Genomic DNA, 23,305 nt, shown 5'->3' on the forward strand with positions numbered 1-23,305 from the left:
TTTATCAAGAATGACAGCATGGACATCCGGGACTCACCACAAGTTCACTGAACATGACGTCCAGTTCCTCCACAGGGGGCATGGGCAGCGCAGGCTCCATGGTCTGAAGTGCAAAGTTGCTATCATTCCGAAGCCGATATGTGATTTCTGGGTGGTCATTGTTTCGGAAACAACAAAAGATAAACGAAATCCCTCGTCCACCTCTCTTCCTTGGTGCCATGATTGAGTTCTCTTCTATTTCTTGATGTTTCTAAACTCTGAAAAGAAGATATGTCATGGTTGAGTATGACGGACAAAAAAACTTTGAAAAATCAAACCAATGCAAAAGAGCATTTCCTGTGCTTTTTGGCAACGTGTGGACTCTACAGGAAACAGGGAGGTCTGGCACCTAACTGGGCAAAGAACCCGTGTCCTTCCATCCATTTGCTGAATGCTTCCTGAGGCCAGCTATGTACAAAAGTGCAGCTCCAGCCACTGTTCCCTGAAACACTCTCTGGCCAGTCCAGCTGATGGCCATTCTTTGTACGGAATTCCTTTTCCTCAGAAGTGACTATGTCTGAAACTTTTCTTTGCAGCAGACAGAAACCACTTCAGAAAACAACCAATCAAAATGCAGAGTTGTGGAGTCCAATCCCAGTGGACACATCAACAAAACACTCCCACACCTAAGGCCCAAGGAACATTGCAGAACAGAGACCAGAAAGATTTTAAGAGCCAGAGGCTCAGAAAGTTTGCTGTGAGGCTGTGTCTCCTTATAGCATCAGAAGCTACAGCCATAAAGTCTCACCAACATGACCGACCAAATGTGAGCTGAACAAGGACACCAATGAACAGACCAAACTGGATGGGGAAAAGCCCATGAAGCCTCAACCCTACGCAAAAAAACACAGGCAACCAAGTAGAGCTAGGAGTGGGAGAGGTGGTCTTACCCAGGGAAGAGTACACCAGTTGATTGCCAGATGCCAAATGGCCAGCTCTGAAAACATGCATACGAGCATGCTTTATATATATATATATATATATATATATATATATATATATATATATATATACTCATTCAACAGGTTACATTTTAGAATATATATGCGCATGAAAATACATATAAGCATGCAATAACAATTAGTGAAAAAAGAAGCCAAGAATTTGAAGGAGAATGGGAGAATGGGAAAGAGTTTATAGAGGTGGGTTTCGGAGGGAGGAAAGGGACAGGAGACATGCTGTAATTATATTATAACCTCAAAAATAAACACCAACCACCAAAAAAAATATGAATGATTGTTTCTTCTTTGGTCCTTAGGAAATTTCATTATCTTTTTTTTTATAAGTTAAAAGTTTTATGTTCTGTTTTCTTTCATTTATTTATTATTTGTGGGAGCGGTAATTTGTGTCACAGTGCATGTGTGGAGTCTGGGGACAGTTTCGGGGAGTCAGTTCTGTCTTTCTAACATGAAGGTTCCTGGCACTGAAATTGAACTCAGGTCATCAGTCTTGGTGATCAGTCTCTGCTAAGCCCTCAAGCATTGTTTAAAGTCCGACTTCAAATTCTCTGTCACCTCCTTCAGTTGACTTGGTAATACTGAACCGACACCCAGGCATCCACCTCTCTGTCCTGGCACATGTGCAGTCCTGTTCCTTAGGCCTGCATCTCTGTCAGATAGTGACAACTCAAGCACATGGCCTAGTGTACTTTGTCTAGTGCCAGAAACAGAGGAGTCACTCTGTAAATGTTTAACATAATTGAAGTTAATGGCAACTCAAGAGCTTTAGGGATTAGGGCTTTTAAAACAGAAAAACAGAGTCCATCAATAAGGGAAATACTGAAATAAATTATAGCAGGTTCATGCAAGAGAATATTATGAATCCATTAAACAGAACAAGACATCCAAATATGTAAATTTAAAAAGTTCAAATGCTATATAATGCATACACTTTAACCTGCAAGGTAACAGGGTGTTTCCGAACATATTAAGATTTATGAATACATGCAGACACTAATAGCAATAGCCTCGGGTATAAAAGGTTTGGGGAACTGTGCCTTCCATCTTGTACTCCCTTGAATCTTCACCATAAATGTGTTTTTAAGGCGTTGAGTACTTTTTGAATGACAACCATATTTTGTCTTGGAATTATTTCCAAGTGATACAATCAAGGGAAAAACCAAGTCCTGAAAACCCATGTCCTGAGTGCTACCACAGCACATATTAAGAGTAATCTCATCAGCAGGGGAGCAAGCACTGGGGGGTGACTCAGTGAGTGGAGAGCTTCCCTCACAAACCCAGTCTGAATTCGAAGCCCCAGCCCATATAAACTCAGTAGTTCCAACAGGTCTGTAATGCCAACGTGCCCCTACCAGGAGATGGAAACAGACAGGAGAAGCTAGACGTTCTCCACTGTCTAAGTTGGTTAGCCTATGCAGCAAGAGGACAGGAGACAAGACTCAGGCAAGGTGAAAGGTGATAGGCTTACCACACTTTGGAGTTATGAACAGGTGATTTGCTGGAGAGCTAAAGAGAATGCAAAGTCCCTCCCAGGGAATAGATTTCCCAGAGGAGACCATGTTGATAATTAAGGACAAAGCAGTTTGTCCTCCCACACAGGGCTAGCAGATGGCAGGCACTTCCTAAAAGGAAAAGGCCCAAGGGGGAGGAGAAGGCATGTGTCTATCTCAACTTGGATTGATCTGGGGCTGATACACAAAACAGGCTCAGAAAAGGTGGAATTGAGAGTCAATGGGCTACAATGATGAGAGACACAGGCAGCTCTTTGTGAGCAGGGGATAAGGTAGAGGGAAGGAAACCCTGGCTGGCACTGTTGTCTTCAAACCACTTTCCTCTTAAGAATGCCCAGGGCAATAACATGCTCTAACAATCTCATAAAAGCTAGCCAGTCATCTCCCGAGCCTCCACAATCTGCCCCATCTGCCTTTCCACCTTTCCATGGGTTACTGGACCCAAAACACACTGACCTTCGACCTCAGGACCTTTGCACCAACAGTGTCAGAGACTGGCGTGTTTAGGTGCAAGGCTAAATCACCATGATAAAAGCTCTAGCACTCGCTCAAGAGGCCACATCCGATGGTTGTCTACAGCAGTGATTTTCAGGTCCATGCATTATTCTTCCAGTGAGGTTCTTCTTCATAGCACTTGCCACTGGTTGGAACTGTCCTGTGTGGTTATTTTATGAAGTAGCAGCCATAATAGTAAATAATTGAGGAATACTAAATTTTAATATTCAAGCACATTTTAAAGGACTCTACTCCAAAAACTTTAAAAACTCTGGGGCATGAAGATGAAAGTTGGGCTCTGAAGGTTGGCCTATAAGGTTTTCAGCGTTTGAAGAACAATGTATTATACAGGATTGTTGTACTTAACAACAAATAGAAACACAGGACAGAGACTAGAAACGAGTGTGTATGCATTTTAAAACAGTTCTGGAGAGATTTAAGTCTTGTCCTTAAGTTTTAAGAACGAAACTCTCTTTATCGACACAGATCATCTGCAAACCCTACTGTAGAAATTGTCACCAATTTTTTTGGTTTCCTTATTAATATTTTGGGTAAGTTTGTATACATAACTATGGCTTGCCAACACCTCTGGGATTGAGCCCTTAACTGTCTGAGGGGTTAGGGGAATGTGCATGCTTTCTGAGCATCTGCAACTCCAAATCCTTGGGGCATGAAGGGAGGAGGGACATGGCTCTGTGGGGCACCCATGTTGGCTCTGAAATAAAGGCAGCTTAGACATCTAACATCTTATTGAACTAGAACATGCATTCCTTGGTCTAAGGTATAAGAACACACAGACAGTACTTGGGAGTCCTTTGACAAATGTTTATCAGTACCTGCTATGTCCCATACACAGTGAGCACCTAAGGATTCAGAAATGGGAACTCAGAGCCAGGGAACAGTAGTATATCAAATCATTAAAACAAAGGGAATATGACATGCCCTGTCAGAGAGCTCCAGGGGAATCAGGTAATATCTGGAAACAGTCCTTGACAGACAAGCAGACTCAGGAGGGAGCAGAAAAGCCACGTTCAGGCAGAAGGGATAATGCAAGTACTAATGAGGGGAGGGGGCACAGAGGGTGTCACACGTGTGTAGCCCAAGGCAGTCTAGTGCACATTCTCAGTTTCCCAATGGCAAAGCCCTGGGCTCTCATTTCCTTGCTCAAAAATCTTCTAATGGTTCTCTCAGAACCAGTCTAAATTGGCTTTCAGTGCTCCAAACTGGATTTTAGTCCAATGTTCCCATCTTTTCTAGTTTGTACTAATGTCCTACTTCATTCACAGGCCACTTCCTATGCCCTCCAATTGTCTTGTACTCCTAACATTTTCTACCTAGGTAGTCCCTGTTCTTCGCGACTCTGTCAGCATCCTCCTGCCCTGCCGGTACCAGTCTCCTGAGCACTCAGGCAGTGAGACAGGTCTGCGGTGATGGCAGCTGGAATCTGGGTCAGCATTTCCTAAAGCATCTGTCAAAACCTTAAAACAGGCACACATTCTGACCCAGTATTTCTGCTCCTGGGAATATACCTTAAATGCTCAGAGACACAACCAGAGATGTCCCCCACCATGCACACATACACATGCGCGCGCGCACACACACACACACACACACACACACACACACACACGACAGTTCAGCAGCAGATATTTGTAAGAGGACACTCAGTGACATGCTCATAACTGTAGGTATACAGTATCACACTTTTATTAAAAAACCACACGCATAAGCATGAGAAGAATGGGAGAAATTTATCAGTGTCAGCAGCAATTGGCTCTGATATGTGAAGATCACCTTGATTTTTTAAGACACAAAGCCTCTGGTATACCCATATTGTTATAATAAAGACACACTATTTGCGCCATTAGTGAAAAGAGCTTTTAAAAAATTGATATGATTATTTGCTAGCTTTAGAAGAAGGAAGTAAGTGTGGAAAAAAAATGCCTATTAAAAATACTTAAAAGATGTATCAGGTCCCAAGGTTCCATCCCCAGTGCTGCTAACAAAACAAAAAGGAGGAAGAAAATATTTGAGTGATTGGATATTGATTGGTGATTTGTACAACTAGTTTGCCAGACTACCTGTGAGGAATTACTAGTTGTTTTTCCTTTAATCTGCTGCAGATGGCCATTTTTATAACACATAGCACAAATATCTCAGCAACCTCAAATCACTGTGGAAGTTTCTATAGTCAGCAGTTCTCAACCTCTGGGCCATGACCCCTTTGGAGGTCATACAGGAGATATCCTGTATATCAGATAATTATATTACAATTCATAACAGTAGCAAAATTACAGTTATAAAGTAGTAAGTAAATGATTTTATGGTTGGGGTCACCACAACATGACGACCTGTATTACGATGCCGCAGCATCAGGAAGGCTGAGAACCACTGCTCTAGCTGGTCTCAGATCTTGTACTCTGCAGAGACAGCTGCTGCACACTAGGTCAGGGGAGTCACGACTTATCTCATTAAACTGTACCTCTCGGTGTTTGTCTTTGGTGTGTGTCGAAAGGGCAGAAGCCACGTCTCCTTGAAAGCCAGGTCACTGTCCTGCAGAGCCCATTAACAGTAAACTAAGAGATTGTTCAGGTCAAGGTCTGTGTGGTTAGGTGGAGGGTGGGTGGAGTACTTAGACTTCTGGGAAATAGAGGCAGGAAAATGAAGTAGATTGAATTATGTAAGGGGCAGCACCCAGAGGGCCTTAAGGTCCAAGGTCAGGCTTCAAGTTCCTGTTTGGCCACTTCTTCCAGGCAGGCTTGCTAACTACCCAACCGGTCTGAATTCTCATAGCATTTTGTGAGGCCACAATACACAGCTGACAGTCAGTCATTTGTGATGCTGATCTTTCTTCCGTCTTTGAAGGAGTCAACTCCACAAGGACAAATACCCAAAACACATGCTGCTTAACACCTCACGGACAAGTTGGTGACCAAACAATTTGGCAAATTTGCATTTTCTAAGTTATTTTCACAAAAACTCAAGCTATACTACATTCTGGTTGTATTGAAGAGCCAGGGAATAGTGTTAGGACCTAAACCTCAGTCCGAAACAGTCTTTAAATCTTAAAATACCATCCTATAAAGAGAATATGGATGTGTGACTCATTCTAACATGGGCGGTAAGTTACAGAGTCTACAACAGGTAAGAACCTGATGGAAATAATTTTAGTACGGAGCACGTGACAGGTATTTGTGCTTAGCTTCAGTAAGGTCCAGAGGTCAAGATTTCATGCTAGTTCCTCAATGGAACCAAAACTGAATAAATGCACCTTTAAATTATCCATCATGCAAAGGGACGGCTGAGATGTCCAACGGGCGGCCATTTCATACACATATTTGGAACGCTACTTTTCAGAGCCTCATCTCTTAGATACAGATCAAAACAGGAAGCAAAAGCAATCATCCACTTGACGTCTCCCAGGCAGGAACCACTTCCACGGGCCTCCCTCCACCGCAAGCGCTTCACTGACCACAGAGATCCCAACAGCTGCCTTGAGCCCTCCAAGCAAGCCACACCCACTACTTCTTCCCATCACCTCTTGAAAGATGAAGCTGGGGAAGCAGGAGCCAATTAAGAAGAGAAGCTGGTGGAAGGCTTGGTTTGCTGGTAAAGTCGAGGTGTGTTCATGCAGAAAAATCTGGCCAGCTGGGAGTGGGGTGTGGGGTGTGCAGAGAAGACAGGCTGGAATTCAGTCCCCACTCTCTCCAGCATCAGGTGCCTTAGGCAGCCACCTTTCACCTCCCAACGGAATGATTTCAGCAGTTTCTTCTCCCTGGCCCTTAGTTTTCAGGCCAGGTAGTGGAAGACCTTTCCTGTGTATGACCGGACAGTAAATACCGTAGGCTCTGTAGGGAATTTGGTCTCGGTTACAAGTATTCAGTGCTGCCATGTTCCCATGAAAGCAGTCACAGGCATATGTAAACATGATGAACCCAAGTTCTAATAAAATTCCACTCTAGAAAGGGAAACAAGAATTTCATATAACTTTATAATATCCAAAGCTGGGGGTATAATTTAGCTGGTGGAGTGCAGCCTAACATGCACGCAGACTCAGGGTTCCATTCCAGAACCACAGATAAGATCTGGTGGTGTGCATCTGTAATTCCAACAGGAGAATCAGAAGTTCCCGGATAATGAACCATAACATGGTAAGTTTAAGACTAGTCTCAATTACAAGAGATCCTCTCTCTCAAAGCAAACATTTTTTAAAAAAAACTTTAAAGGTGTTTTACCATATTCGTAAACAGTATTTTTAAACTTGCTTTCCACCACCAAACATATGAAAAACACTCTTAGTTCACAGACCAAAATAACAGGTGGCATGCCCATACAGGCCCTTGGGCTGCAGGCTACAATGGCTGTCCTTCTACATCAAATGCACCCATTTAATCTACTGAGCTCTTTCAGGGAGTGCTCAGGAAGATCCCAGCTGGTAAGTGACATTTAGCTTAGCTAAAATGTAAAGGACAAAGTAGGAGCAGCCCTGCACAGTGTCGGAAGAAAGGATTCCAGGCAGGAAGAGTGTATGGATCAGGGAGGAGACTGGCACATTTGAGTCAGAGAGAAGCCCAGGGTGTGAGTAATGAGAGACTAGAGAGGGCAGAGGCCCAAACTCAAAGGGCTCATACACTACAGTGCTGGCCCTGGTGACATGATTTTCCGCCTTCGTCTCCCAACTTCTCAAACACTGCCCGAGCTTAGGCCAACACACAAGTGGACATATGCCATCATCAGACCTTGATAGTAAATTTTACTGTTGATTTTACTGTGTGTGTGCGCACACACACACACACACACACACACACACAGGCATGAACGGATATATGCGCACACGCAGAGGTCAACTTGTAGGGATTAGTTCTTTCCTTCTACCTTGGGTTCTAGGGCTGAATGTGAGTCATCAGTACCAGAAGCAAGAGCATTTATCTGCTGAACCCTCTCAATAGCCCACGGTTTTTCTTCCTTATCTGACCATTTTCAGGGCTCACTCCGATAACACCATGTTTATGGGCCTTAAACTTTCCAGGGATGGGTACACATTCCTGCCACAACTATTGTACATACACATAACTGAGTGCATTTATAGTCTATTTTTCCACTAGACTCGGTATTATTTAGTCCCTGACAGGCGGTATATTCTAAATGCTTGCTGAATGAAAAGCGTAAAGTGAACAGATGGTTCGACCTCTGAATTTTGGGCATGTGACTCTGTGTTCTTCCACAGTTGTCCTTGGATCTGTTTTTACAGTCACCAGAACATTTATTAACCAACTGAAGTACTGGGTGCTCCTGAGCCACTACTCAAGTTTTTGCTGCTGTCAATAGCTTCAGCAGATGGAACTTCAGCAGATGGAACTCACCCTCAGGGCATTCGCAGTTTCCCTGGAGCAGAAAGAGCAAAAGGTTTCTGGGGAAACTAGTTGATCCCTACTTTGTCAACTAATTCACAAACAGGCTCCATGGGAAGTAGACTCACTGCAAAAACCGTTAGGTATTTCCCAAATTCCTTGCATTTAAAGAATACTTTGCTTAAGAAAATATCCTTTTACTCACTTATCCTTATCTGAGTCCTTTCAATGTGCCAGACAGAGCTAGAGACATAGATGGAGTACCACTCTGGGAGCTCACAGTGGGGCATCCTAGCGGGGATGACTGGGGACCAGCAGAGCTGGCGCTTCTTTTGACTAGAGAGAGCACATGTGGTTCCTGAAACCAGGAACCTCTGTGTCACATTTTGGCTCCTTTTTAACGAGATCGGCCTGAAAGAAAGGACTAATTCCACCATGACAGCTGGGCCCTCAACCAGAACACTTTTCTAACCTCAGCTTCTGGCATTAGGGCAGAGAAGAAGTCACCTCTGGGACATCCCGATGCAATCCATCTATAACATTACAGATGGCTATTGCTATGCTGCGCACAAGGAAGCAATTAAAGCTACTTAAGAGTCTGGAGCAGGTGCATTTTGCTTAGCAAAGGGTAAGAAACTCAATCCATCTGTGGTCTAGCTCAGAGTCAGAGTCATTTGTACTGCTCTTTAACAAAACAAACAAAACCTCTCAACACAGCACAGGTCAGAAAAGAAAGCCAATTGTGGAGAATGTAGATGATGATGATGACGATGATGATTGAGATTCTTTTTTAATTGGCAAGAAGTCTCAAGTCTATAAGAACACCCTTCCTAGCGTTTTTCCTTTGATAACGCCAGTCACAGCAGAGGAGATAGGTAACACCTGCTTTCCACAGAGCAAGACACAATGAGTAGCCAATGTTTGGGGAAAACGTGAGCGTTCTAATGACAAAACTGGGTTTGCACTGATTTGTACACCATTTTAATTGGTTCATCGGAGACTTCTGTCACATAGTTTAAAAATGGCTGACCATACCAAGGGAGCAGCACTCCCTGGCTATGTTCTCAAGGATTTTCCCTAACAGAAAAACTAGCAACAACAAAGGAAACCCTAGGCAAGATATGCTGGGGTCAAGAAAGGAGCAAGAGGCACAAAGCTCCTGCTAGCCACCCACTCACCTAAGCGCCAACAGTTTCAAATGAACTCACAAGTTCAGTGGGGACCAGAGGTATTTTAACCAAGTCACAGCATTTCATAGTCAATTCTCCAGTTAAAAATCTCGACACCAAATTACAAGCATTTCTGAACAACAAAGGCCTCTGAAATTTCCAAGTCAAACTGAATTTTGGCTGCACGCACAGAGGGACAAGGGCAAACTCTGTATGGTATGAACCTTAGGGAGAAGAGCCGGGACCTCCATTTCAGCCGCCATACCTCTTGTTTTCAGAGCCTAGGCGCACCTCACCGGTTACTTCTCCAGGGGCTAATTTGGGGCCGCAGCCACACAGCTCCAGGCCTCTTATCAAGAAAATGGGAAAGGGAAAGATAGCTCTGCGTCTCCCTCTGGCCATCTCTCTCCTCTCACATTCCTCTTGTCTAGTTTCATTTCCCAAGCACGCCAGGTGCCAAGTGCCAAAGAATCATGAGATACAGTCAAAGGTTGCAGAAGCATCTGAAAGCCTGCAGGTTTAAACATCCCTTCGGCCAGGAAACGGAAAGGGTGTGTCTCCGTGCATCAGTGGAGGGCAGTCCAGCGCTCCCCACACACTTGATCCCGAAAGGATGTTCTAACAGGGCACGTCTTGGAGTGGCTCTAGGAAAGTCACTCAGCAGTCAGTGCTCTCTCATCCCAGTAACGTCTCTGATGCAAGAGGAAAACAGGGAGGACATCTCACTCCTGCCCCACCCCGGCAACAGGGAAAACAAATTCTAAACACCCAAAATGCCAAGGTCCCCTGAAAACCAGTGCTTCTGTGTCCACTGGTCATCCAGGGCAGGTACAGGAGTGCAAAGCAGAAATCCAAATCTATGCCCGCCTTCCTTCGTTCTTTCCTAGATGCGGGAGGAAGGGGCCCAAAGGCACCTCACAAACACCTTCAGGACAGGACAGGACTCAACTAGTAAATACACACTCTCAACTGTGTTTCCATGTTCCTGCCCAGATCTTGCCACTTCTCACAAGGTGTCCTTGTCTGCTCTCCTACACCTCATCACCTTTCATGGGGAGAGGAGACAAGGACACCTCTAGATTGCCACCCTGAAAAACTGGCATGTCTCGTGGCATGACTCAATATTTTAACTGGAGGTTCACAGTATAATCCCTAAAGCCAATAGAACACTGTTCTTGGTGAGGACGTCTGTGCTACTCAAATGACAGAAACCGGCATCTGGAAGCCAGGACAGCTCAATCATCTGGGAGAAAAGCCAAACCAAAAGTGTCACTGGAGCTCCCCACCGGAGGACTCAACCTCACCACAGAGCTATGGCGCTGGGCAGCAGACCTGGGGCTAGCCTGGGAGTAGAGCCGATAAACAACCTGAAAGTGACGGCCAAAGACACGCAGACCACTCTCCCGTGGGGTGTCCGTCTTCACCGCCTCTAAAAGACCCACTGATAAGACACCTTTAAAGGTGGAGGTTATGAAAACACACGCTAAGGCTTCCTGGCCAGCTGTGTCACACCAAACCCTCAGCTGTTTAAGAGGCCAAGTTTTATTCCTTAACAAGCAAAAGGATGTAGTGTCATGATCCACCCAGAGCTTTCAGGAAGAGCCCCAGGGCACGACCATTCGTCACTGGGGAAGGACACACGTGTTGTAAGACACCAGCACACACTTGTTCCTTCCATGCTCTGGTATGTGGTGATGGGGAGTCCTCCTGAAGTCAGTCTTTACAATAAATTAACAGCCCTATGGGGACCACACTCCAGGTACTTCAACTTTAAGATCACTACATACAAGCAGAGAGGCAGCGGTATCGGGCATGCAGAAGACACCCGGTATTCCATGACGGTGGCTGAAAAGGAGACACTGTCTGTGTCTTCAAATTTAATACTGGAAATAATCTGGCCAATTCTCAGAGAGTAACTGAACAGATTACATATTAGACTTAGTCTCTCTCGATGACTATGTTCTAAAACTTACAAGTTTACCAAAGACATGCTGGAGATCCCACTGAGGTCATAAGCCCTGGCCCCCAGAAGTGACTTCTGTTCCCAGTCCTCAGTGCGCCTAAGCCAGAAGCCACTAGTCTTATCCCTTCTCATTATTATAATCAAAGTTTATCAAAAATACATAATCTATATTTTTATAAAGGATTCGGCAGAGAAAAAATGGCTACCAGCATTCTTGTGGAACATGATTCACTGGATGAAAATAGAAGAAAGATTGCCCAGAGGCCCTTGTACCTTCATGTTTACAGAAAGCAAATTTGAAAACTCCCTTCTTTTTATGATCTGTTTTCACACCAAGTTGTGTTAATGCATTTGCAAGGGGAGGAAACAGAAACACTAAGCAGAACAAAGATTTTTGGTTAAACTTAGAATCCTACAAGGGTCCCATTCATCCTCGGTTATGGGCAACTGAGGTACTGGCAGCTCAGGAATTGTGACCTGAGTTCAAATCCTAACTTAGCCACTTCTTATAGAACATTAGGAAAGGCATTTGTATTTCCTGACTCAATCTTGTCATCCAAAGAAATGAAAGAAAGTTATGTATGTTTTTATCTCCTCTATTTTCTATAAGTAAATGAAATGTAAATTGAGTCATTTTATTATTAAAACCAAGTTAAATAAAACCTTAAACACAAAACTAAAAGAAACAGTGAGAAAGAGTCCAGAGAGCAACACAGGCGATACCTAAGCCCACAGAAGCTAGGGGACCTAAGGCGTAAACTTCCAAGAGGAAAACAACTGCATGGTGCAGCTCTCACTCCCTGATCTCAGTCCTCCTCTGCAGAGAAACTGCTCACAGGCATCGGACTGAAGGCAGCTAGGGTGAAGTGTGCTGCCTCCTTGCAGTGTTTGGCATCTCCAAATGCTCAGGTGGGTCTCGATGGACACGCAGTGGAAAAGATGAAAAAGTCTGAGGGAGGACTTGTATGTGGTAGCTGCTGCTTTGTGGAACTAAGATCAGCAGCAGCTGACTGACATCCCTGTGCATATCAGCAGAACATCCCTGGAATGAGCCTGCCCTAATCTCTGCAGGGCAGTTGTCCTCGCTAAACTAAGCTCTGGAGCTTGGTTAGCTTATCTAACTGTGGGAAATTCTCTGAGGTTTGGGGGGCAGTGTGGAAAAGGGCAAATAAAATAAAGCTTTGCTACGTGTTGTGAAGAAGTCAAAAGCTTATTACTCCCAGCCAGCCACTTGCATACAAACTGCACACCACACCCCGCTGAATCACGACCAGGACACTAACATTGGCAGTGCGGATCCATCTGACCCCTCCTGAGTGTCCCCAGTCACTGACCTCATCTGCACACTACCCATTCTCTAACTCTGAAGGCATCTCCTCTGCCTAGAAAACCGATTGTAAACCCCCTACTTTCCAGAACCCGGGACCGCTGGAATTCATACTTTTGCCTCAGAAGCTCAATCTGAACACATGTGGATGTGGCCACCATGTGGGATTACAGATGTCAAAAATGTTTATGAGAAGTTACTGTTTTTGGTTCTTTCTGGGTTTCGCATTTGGGAGTGGGGAACATCATTTTCCAGTCTGTCTTCCTACAACCTACTGCTCAGAGGGCAACACTGTGACTTTGTACACGCCAGCCCCGTATCTATGCTTTGGTTCCTCCTGAGATGAGCAGAATGGTGCAAGGAGCCACCCAGAAACCACATGGGGAAGACACAGTCACAGGACGAAATCAGAACTCCCTCCTCCCAAAGAGTCACCCTGCCCTTCACAAAAATTCCAACTTGCAAATTTTACATAATAAAACTTCAAAAGAGGCTTCAATTTTATGCAAGCTTAAGTATAGAAATGGGGCAGTAAAAAGAACCCTGGGCTTCCACTCTGCCCTGTTTGGGTGTGGTGTGGCTGCAAAGGGTGCCATGCTGCTCTTCGGCAGAACTGCCCAAAACCCTCAGCAGACACACTCCCTCCGACGCTTACACACGGAGGAAGTACGACCTTGTCCTGCTGGTCTTCAGGACTTATTTCTAAAGGCAAAGCATTTCAAATGATTTAATGAAATAAAACCTTGACATGGGTTGTCCCAACCTCTTTTCATGTTGAGAATGTCCACAAACAATTAAGGGGAAGAAAACAAAACAAACAAACAAAAGCCTCTTGAAAATAAAATAATTAAAAATAGCTTGGGGGCAGGGAGATAAGCAAAGGGGAAGCTTTAGCTGATATGCTGTGGGCGGTGTCAACCAAGCCATCAACGGTCAGCAGCTTGACTGACAGCCTACTTTTCATGCACTTACTCCGCAACCCCCACCTAAGAACCCTCAACTCTTCCATGTTAAGAAATTTAACCTATAAATACATGCAGGAAAGTCAATGAATCTTATGACAGAAAGGAAAGAGGGATCCTGATTTGTAACAAAGATTCATATATGTTCTGATAAATATCAGATGCCTATCCTGTACCAAAGAAATCGGGGACGCTGGCCCTGGGGCCCAGGCGAAGAACTCAGGGCCCCATAGGTGACTCTACCACACAGCTAACTTGAGAGCTAGTATTTGGACACCCTGCACCTGGGGTTACAAAGGACACACTAAGGCCATGGGCACTGATATGAAAGAGCTAATACATGTGGGCAAAAAGACACACACCTGATGGAAGTCAAGTAATGACATAATGTGTGGACCACCGCTTAATGTGAAAACAGAAAAGAACTGCAGTTCTCACAAGACAGACACAGTTTTTCAACATACAAACTTTAAATGCACTATGTATGTGGACACAGAGAGCATTCCAGAACTGCTTCAAGTATTAACGGTCACATGGCTTCAGTATTTAGCCAAGTATTTGCTCAATAATTGGGGACTATTACTTCCGTGTGGGCCTAAGTTCACTTTATGGTGCCTGTGGGAAGAGTTTCCAGTGGGTAGGGAGCTGAGAAGAACATGAGAGCGTTGTCAGTGAGCTGCTGAAACTACAGCATGTCTACATTTCCTCCCCAACCCCACTGAATCTTGCGTACACCCAAATAACCCCTTGGCCTCTCAATCAGTTCTTTTGTGTTTGTATTTTGAGGATACTTGAAACGCATGCCCATAAAGGCAGACACTTTCACCATTTCACCATTAATATTGTGACTTACAGATCTACCAGAGTGGCAACCCACAAACCTAAAAAAAGGAAAAAGAAAAAAAAAAAAGGCTGGCTTTCATTCTGCACCTCCCCAGAACATCTCCAACTCACAGAAGCCACAACGGTGGAAGCTCTCCAGAGGGCTCTGAGAACGCGGCAAGTGCTGTAACTTTGCGTCCGGCCTCATTTCAGGCACAGCTCTATGGTGGATGGGAGATTCTAAGAATTTCAAGATGTACTCTAGAAAAGGAATCTTCAGGATGCACCCACATGGCTGAAATGACTGATTATTGGTACGATTCTAAAATGCAATCAAATTTACACACACACATGTGAATACCCGACCAAAAGAAGAATTCAAAAGTAGAATCTTAAGGAAGCACCACATTACACACAATACACACCTCAAAATCTCTGATACAATAGGATGAGGATCCTGGAAGAGGGAAAGGACAGAAGCAAGTCAGAGTCTGGTGCACATGCTCCAAGTGCAGAAGGGCTCGTGTGTGGGCTGGGTGGACTGATTAACACGTATCATCTCTTTCCATTAAACAATAAACACAGAAATAGCCACCAGTGGCAAGAAGGAGCGTGTTTTCTCAGTGGAGATTCCTGTCTGTGTGCTGAATCCTCAAGAAGGTAATTATACAGCTAAACAAACACCCCGAAACTGTGGTAACCAAACAACAAGGGAAGAAATAGCTTTACTAGATTTTAGTTATTGTAAGTGGGTTACTACACTCTTATTTTGGCCTGGACCAAAAACAAAGCAAAATAAAAGCCTTTCTAAAGTCATCAAAAGGGAAGTGCAGAGGAAGCTGACACTACCCAGTGTGTCCTCTCCACCCAACTCTGCAATTTTCAAAATAATTAGGTGTGAACACTAATTGCTTTATTGGGCAATTCAGTAAGACTAGACACTAGAGACTGTCTCTCTTGCAAAATTTGTTCCAAATGAAATAACACACAAGCTCTGTTTTAAATTGCCATTCCGATGCCATTACCACGCTTGGAGTATTTGAACAAAGGTTAATATTTTACACTCCAGATTTTGAGGGATCTTATCAAATAGTCAAAGTTATTAGTAGCTAAATATGGGAACCATAAATGCAAGAATGTTATCTTCACAGAATAGAATATACATTAAAAATAATGCTAATATACTATAATTACATAAATATAATTTTAACTTGTCAACTATACCTTTAGTTTAAAACTTGATACATTTTTCTGGCAATTTTCTTTGATGGTCTAACTGAAATCAGAAGTCCAAGTTGCATAATAAACACGTCATATAAGAACTATAAAACAGATGTGTTTGTTCAAGATGCAAAGTTTAGCACGTGATAAAATAAACACCAAGCTCGTCAGAAGTGACTCTCTCTGGAGAACGACAAGGGACCCAAAGAAAACAGGAAAGCTGTTGTCTCAGGTCCCTGGTCCAAACTTTTCTTTGACATGAAACGAGTCATTTTTTTCCCTCTTCAGTTATCAAATATAAATAACAGTGTATCTCTGAAACTTTATAAACATTTTGTATATTTGCATATGCTTTAAAATATTTTTATATTTATTTCCTCATATTTTATGTGTATAGGTGTTTCAGCTGCACTTATGTCTGTGACCGTGGGGCACACCTAGTGCCCACTGAGGCCAGAAAAGGGTGTCAGGTCCCCAGAAGTGCAATGAGCCACCACGAGGGTGCTGGGAACTGAACCCGGGTCCTCTGGAACAGCAGGAAGCTCTTGACTGCTGAGCCATCTCTTCAGTTTCTATACAGGCCTTTGAATATGAGATAATGTTCAACTATAGACATAAAAGTCCTGTACACTTTAAACTACAAAATATTTATGAAAATAATTTGAAAAGACATGTAGATGGAGTCGCAGGCTAGAAGAATGAGTACTAGTCTGGTATAACACCCAATCAACAGGGTCGATGCCATCTCTGTTAGAATCCCAGTATTTCTTTTCTTTGCATAAATAGAAAAAGCCATTTCAATAATATATGGAATCTCAAATGACTCTGGGGGGCAAAGAGTAACACTGGGGATCTTACACTTCCTAATTCTAAACCAGAGTGCAAAGACAAAGCAGTATGGTACTGTCCGAAGACAGAGACAGACTAGACAAAACAGCCCTGGGTAGGCCCTTGCACTCCCGATGGAAAACAAGCAGATTGGAGAACTACAGCAGGCCCAAAACTAAAATAAAATACCGTGTAGCCCTTTATGATGCTAGATTTGATAACTCTTTTTCGAGAGACAGCAGAAGCAAAACTAGACAAGGGGCACCTTGTGAACCTTGTAGTCTGTGTATGATGGGCAGTGAAGAGGTGGCCCGAAGAACCTGGTAGGAAGTTAACATCCCGAATTCCTACAACTCAGGACCACCACCAAAAATCAAAAACCAGCTGTAATACAGACAATGGACTTGAATAAATGTTCTGCAGCGATAGCATGATGATAACAAGCTCATCACTAGCTGCAGCACCAAGTTTAGGGCAATGAGGATCGTGGATACACTGTTACATGGCTACTGCTCAGGAACAGGGACAAAACAGCAAGGACAGCGGCAAGGATGCGGCACAACTGGACCTCCTCCACGGCAGCTGGTGGGATAAACAATACAACAAAGGAAACAGTGGGAGGCTCTAAAAATCAGATTATAACTACCACATGGCCCCATGGTTCCATGGAGGGGAAAATCCACAAAAGAAAAGCGGGGCCTCCAGCAAACAATCTCTAGCCATGTTTATAGCAGCATTATTCACAATAGCCAAGAGGCCAAGTACCCAAAAGTCCTCAACAGGCAAATGGAAACCAACGGGCATCTGCATGAACAATGGAATATTAACCAGCCTCTAAAAGGACAAGCTACCACAGGGCTAGACCTACAGACACCAGACACCGTGCTGAGTGGCATACACGGTTCACAAAATGACAAATCAGCATGGTTTCATTTCTATGCGGAAGCTAAAGGAGTGGAATTCACAGAACCAGAGAGTGCAGTAGGCCTGAAGGTGGAGGAAAAGGGGAATATTTTTGGCTTAGTGAGTAGAGACTTCTAGTTCGACCAGATGAGTAAGTGTTGGACATTGGTGTGACAATAATGGGAATATAAACATGGTAATATAAAATAGGTAATTTTCAATCAAGCCTTCTCAACACATCAGGCAGCTCTGATAAGCTTGACTCCTCACTATCCCCACTAGCAGAGAGACAGCCCCTACACCTTTCCACTGTGCCCCTCCCCGACTGCGCTTCCAGAACACCTTCATCTCTGCAGTTTCCCGCCTCGCTCAACACCAAAATGCTAGTCCTGGGGAAGAAAACAACCTGTTCAACTGTGAGACACAAGGACAAGCAAGGACTTTCTCCCTTTGAGCTTCTAGCCAGCTCCCAATGAAGAGACAAGAGCAAGCAAGGCCACCAGGTCACTCACTGGAAGGCAGTTCCAGTTCCAGTGTTGCCGTGACTGCAGGGAGAGAACTCACAGCTCTGACTTCCACCCAAATTCTACAGTTCAGAACCCCTATGTCAGTGTGTCTTTGCTCTTGAAACAAAAACTGTATCTTTTTCTTCAGGATACCCACTCCCAGGGACATTACAGTCAAGATTGGAAATATGAAATAGGGGAATTTTTCTGCTTAAGTTTTTTTTTTTTTAAGATTTATTTATTTATTATGTGTACAATGGTCTGCCTGCATGTATCCCTGCAGACAGAAGTTGGCACCAGATCTTATTACTGGTGGTTGTGAGCCACATATGGTTGCTGGGAATTGAACTCAGGACCTCTGGAAGAGCAGTCAATGCTCTTAACCACTGAGCCATCTCTCCAGCCCCCTCTGCTTAAGTTTTTAATCAGCGAGTCTGACCCAACAGGAACTCACTTATAGTAACTGCAAAGTCGTGCTTCTTAGAAGCCCCTTAAAAAGCCAGAGAAACAGCAGACACTGCATCCTGTTGTGTGGGCCAAACATTAAAAAAGCATGCAAACACAGTCATGGGAAGAGTAAGTTAGAAAGGGCAACACGTGGAAACGGCTGGTCACAAACATAAAGGCAAACACTGGTACACAATTTTTAAATAACACCCAAATAGTTAACACCCAAATAAAAGACAGGTATAATTTTCAAAGACCTCAAAATAGCAAAGTGGAGAAAGTTGGATTTTACATTTCAAGGAAGCACCCAACCCACTTGAAGATAGGACACGGAAAAATGCAGCTAATTCTTATTTCTTGATTTCAGTAAATATAGCAGCACCTCCTCCCTGGATCCCAGTGCCTGTTTTCACCTTGAAGTCCTCAGTTACCTTACCAGCAGTAGTTTCCACCCCATAAAAACAATCCCCCGGGACAGTCTGCTTTCATCAGGAGTCCCTTGATCGACAGCAAAGAGAATTTTGATAAATGCTCTTGCCTGGATGCTGGCCTTTTAGGTCACTGCTCTTAGAAACCTGGCACCGCCTTACTAGGGAGTGCCTGGTAAAAGCCAGTGGAAAATATTCTCATTAACAACTGTACCTGCTCATACTGGAAAATCAACCAGGATGGATGCCAACAGACACTCCACCAACATAAAGACAGACAGACACACACACATGCACACACACACACCAAACCAGTTTTTCTTTACAGGCACAATTATAGGTAGGCATGAATCATCCCCTTCCATACATACAACAAATTCCTAAACTGCAATTCAATATGAGATGATAATTTGCAAATTTCTCTTCATTCATTCACTCTTAGTTCACTCATTCATTCATGGAGCTAATGGGTCCTTGCTCCCCCGATCAGTCTTGTCACACAGGAGTGAAGGAGGCAGATGTAAACTTCATTCTTATAGACTTGAGTTCCCAGCCACATTGAACCCTGGACTTCTTTATTCTATCCCAGCTGGCTTTCAAAGAAGAGCTGTTTGTTGGGCTCATATTTGCCCCCCAACTTTACTAAGCAAGAATAAATATTATGTTTTATTTAAATAACAATTCATTCGTCAGTAACTTCCAGGTTCTATAAACATGTAGCACTGAGAAGTAGGAGACCCTGTGCTCTTGAGACAGGAGGGCACTGAGGAACCCCTAGAAGACAATGACTGGAACTTCAGACAAGACACTAGACTTCCCATACACATAAGCAGAACACTGGATAGAGTGTATGAAGCAACTGGACAGAAGCTGTGCTGATGATGCTAAGAGACAGGACACAGCCCAGGGCAGAAAAACCCAAACCAAATGCTGAGTTGAGGGGTAAAAGGCACAGCTACAGCTAAGGAGAAGAGAAGTCACTCCAACACAGGGCAATGAGTATTGATCTGCATGCAAGGCCTGAGACTTACATAGTCCCTGACCAGTATGAGTAACACCATTAACCCTCAAAGGGCCCTCTGTCAGGCCACTTTAGACCAAGAAGGTTCAAGAGGATCTCTTACCCCAGCTAACCTAGCTGCTTGTCAGGACGAGGTCCAGTACTCTCCATGGAAATTCTTTCCTGTACAAAGCAGTGCCAGCGTCTACACGAAGTAGTGGAGAATGCTGCACCAGCCAATCTATAGGTAAATGGACAACCAGAGCTGCCTCCAAGCTTCTCTGGACACTGACCTTAAGGGTGTGATGACACCAGCAGAGTCAGAAGGTCAGCATCAAAGCAATTCCCAGCTCCCTCCTCTCAGTTCCTGTAGGTTCTCAGTTACTATGTAATCAGAACAAGGCGGCTCTTTGAATTGTCATCTTTTTACATAAGAGTGTCAAGGAACTCTGGCCATGTCAGTGTCCATTCAACAATTATCTACTGAGTACCTTCCACATATATTTCAAGCCTATATGTCTGGACCTCAGTTTTCTAACCTGTAAAATAAGAATTAATATCCAGACAACAAGTAGCTGTTCAGATTAAGCAATACATGTAATGTAAATAATAATATATTGGCTTTACTGTTATCATCATTGTCACTAATCCGTCCACTGCTACAAATGCTGCTAAAGTTTTAACAGAGAAAAAGACCAGTTTGGTTTTTGCCCTGAGAATTTACACCTGAGATGTGTGAGAAAATCAACACTTTAGGGACAAGCTGTTAAAATGTTGCCTGAGAAATGTGGTCTAGCTAGCTAAAAAGAACATTGGTCCAAACAGAAACTTGGAGCTGCCCCCATCCCTGCTCTTGGGTTGTTCTGTGGCCCTGTTTGAACCTCATTCTGAAGTCAGAGGGTCCATTTCACAAGAACCTTGCGCCTGCTTTTACTTAGGCAGTCAAGAAATCAGAGCATCAACCCTCCATATACAATGATTAATGTTTGGGAAAGGGGGTAGGAGGACAGTCTGTGATTTCCAAAAGAAGCTCTGAACCCAGGATTAGCAAGAAGGGTGCACAGAACTGTCAAAGCTAGCCCCAAGGATGCCAAAGTTATCCCTCTGAACTAAGTCCAACTCTTTCTGTCCACTGCTGGCAACCTCTTTCAAAGCTAAACAGCACACTTAGTGGAAACAGGGAAGTGGCTCCTGCTGGCACCCGGGTCCGAACAGCCACCCATGGAATAGGATTCTCTCTAGCCCACAATTACACATGGGGAAGAAAATGGGTAATGTGTTACACAAATTCTTCGTGGAAGAATCATGAAGAAATGGGGAAGTAAGTACTTCATTTCACCCATTATGCCTATGAGTACCCACCACAGTTGGTAAGGGATCCAACTACAAACACAAAACCTCACAAAATTAACTGGTTCCAACTGCTGAGGACACAGAATTTTAGACAATTCTCCAAAACCATTTGCCTTTTCTGAAAAATTTTCATTCAAGAGAGGTTCCAATGGAAGATATTGGAGGGGGCAGGGTGAATCAGGAGATTCTTATGGCAGGCACAGCTGAGAGAAGAAACTACCAGCTGTCCCAACACTTTGCAGAAGGCATGCCAAAAACTCTGTAGAAACTTATAAGGTGAAAAGACTGCCAGTTTTATTGGAAAGGGCATGTTATACAGCATGAGCTCAAAAAAAAATTCTGTAAGCATAAGGAAAAGTTTTCTGTAAGCACATACAAAGTGATGTGTGTGGCTTCCAGAAGGTCTCAGAGCCCCACAGGACACTGTGGGCCTGGAAACCAGGAACTCAGGTTTAAAGCATGCACAACCAACTGAAGGAGTTCTTCAAGTACATAAGCACACGTAAACATAGAAAGAGACAGAGAAAGGGATGGAGACACAGAGAGAAAGACAGAAGTACATAAATGTGCGTGCACACTCACGCTCGTGCATGCACGCACACACTCACACACACACACACACATACACAGCAGGTGGGGGTGCCTCATTTTGTTGACCTCACACCTGTGGGAATGGCTATCCCCTCATCCATGTGACTCCATCTATGAGCTTAATCAGATGGCCCACGTTTCTCTAATCAAAGTAGTAGACACATGGTCTTGGCCTCTCCAACAACAAGGATACCCACAATCCCCTCACTCTGGGCAGAGTGACTGGCACAGAGATGGTGTGAGAACCCAGGAAGACTTAGAGGTCTTCAGGCAGATGAATGTTACAGAGGAGAGTGTGGCTTTGCCCTTGAATCACAATAATTAAGGGCCATCTACACCTGTAATTTACAGTAGTTGCTTTTCTAGCATAAATTAGAAACTATGCCCAAATGAAGCCAGTAAAGACAAAAGCAGGACGGAGTAAAGGGGAGAGGGGTGAGGTCTGTGTGCATCATTTAACCACCAGCTCTGCATGAGCTCAAGCCAGGAGCCTCCTGAATTTCCCACTGTACGATTCAGTGAACTCCCTCTCCTGGCTCTTCGGGCCAATGTAAATGGATCTATGGATCTCTGCCCCCTGTCATGTCTTTAAAAAAGAAAGACACCAATTTGTGCTCCATTTGGTTAAGCCAGATTAGAACCAGCACTTACTGCACATCTCCCAAATGTCAGAGGCCATGTGGGTCAGGCAGTTTTCATCACCTCCACCAATTTGCAGCCACGCTAGCAAGCTTGGGGTGCTGTCTATTGCTGTGACAACCATAATCAAATCAGCTTGGAGGGGAAAGGGTTTATTTCAGTTGATAACTGTAGTTCACCACAAAGAGAAGGCAGAGCAAGAACTCAAAGGGGAGTCAGGAGGCAGGAACTAAAGTAGAACCCAGGGAGGAACACTGCTTACTGACTTGCTTTCCAAGGCTTTCCAAGCATGCATTCTTTTACCACCCAGGACCACAGGCACAGGGATGGCACCACTGCCAATGGGCCAGGACCTCACACATCAATCATTGATGAAAAAAATTGCCCTGAAGACTGAAGACTTGCCTATATGCAACCTAATGGGAAACATCTTCTCAGCTGAGGCTCCTCTTCCCAGAAAGCTCTAGCTTATGTCAGCTGACAAATAATAATAATAATAATAATAATAATAACAACAACAACAACAACAACCAGAACAGAGGGAGATATCATAGATTTATAATAAGGAAGAGCCTAGACAGTGGGAGTAGTGTAGAGGCAGAGCAACTGCCTAGCGTATGCAAACCCTTGGGGTATGGTCCCCACAACTGGCACTGAGGTGGGGGTGAGGACAGCAAGGAAAGATCCCATTCCTTTAAGCAACAGCCTTATTATTTTCTAAGCATCAACCTAACAGTCAACCTAACCATGGAACCATAAACCCAAACATGAATGTCTCATTGTATAGAAGG

At 44.0% G+C, this 23,305-nt stretch overlaps 1 protein-coding gene across 6 annotated transcripts in view; it reads right to left on the reverse strand.

The window, feature by feature from the left end:
* The window catches only part of Daam1 (dishevelled associated activator of morphogenesis 1), a 164,208-nt gene that overhangs the window by 97,874 nt on the left and 43,029 nt on the right, over nucleotides 1-23,305 (reverse strand). For 5 of the 6 annotated variants that reach the window (XM_087911763.1, XM_087911758.1, XM_087911760.1 and 2 more), the window contains one exon: nucleotides 38-257. In XM_087911763.1, the coding sequence (XP_087767889.1) occupies nucleotides 38-220 (183 nt within the window). In that variant the 5' untranslated portion in view covers nucleotides 221-257. Of the gene's footprint in view, nucleotides 1-37; nucleotides 258-18,939; nucleotides 19,024-23,305 lie in introns of those variants that run through there. The other variant, XM_087911762.1, reaches the window with a different exon arrangement.

This window comes from Myodes glareolus, chromosome 11, assembly GCF_982192425.1.
Source record: "Myodes glareolus chromosome 11, mMyoGla1.1, whole genome shotgun sequence".
In the NCBI taxonomy this organism is placed as follows: domain Eukaryota; kingdom Metazoa; phylum Chordata; class Mammalia; order Rodentia; family Cricetidae; genus Myodes; species Myodes glareolus.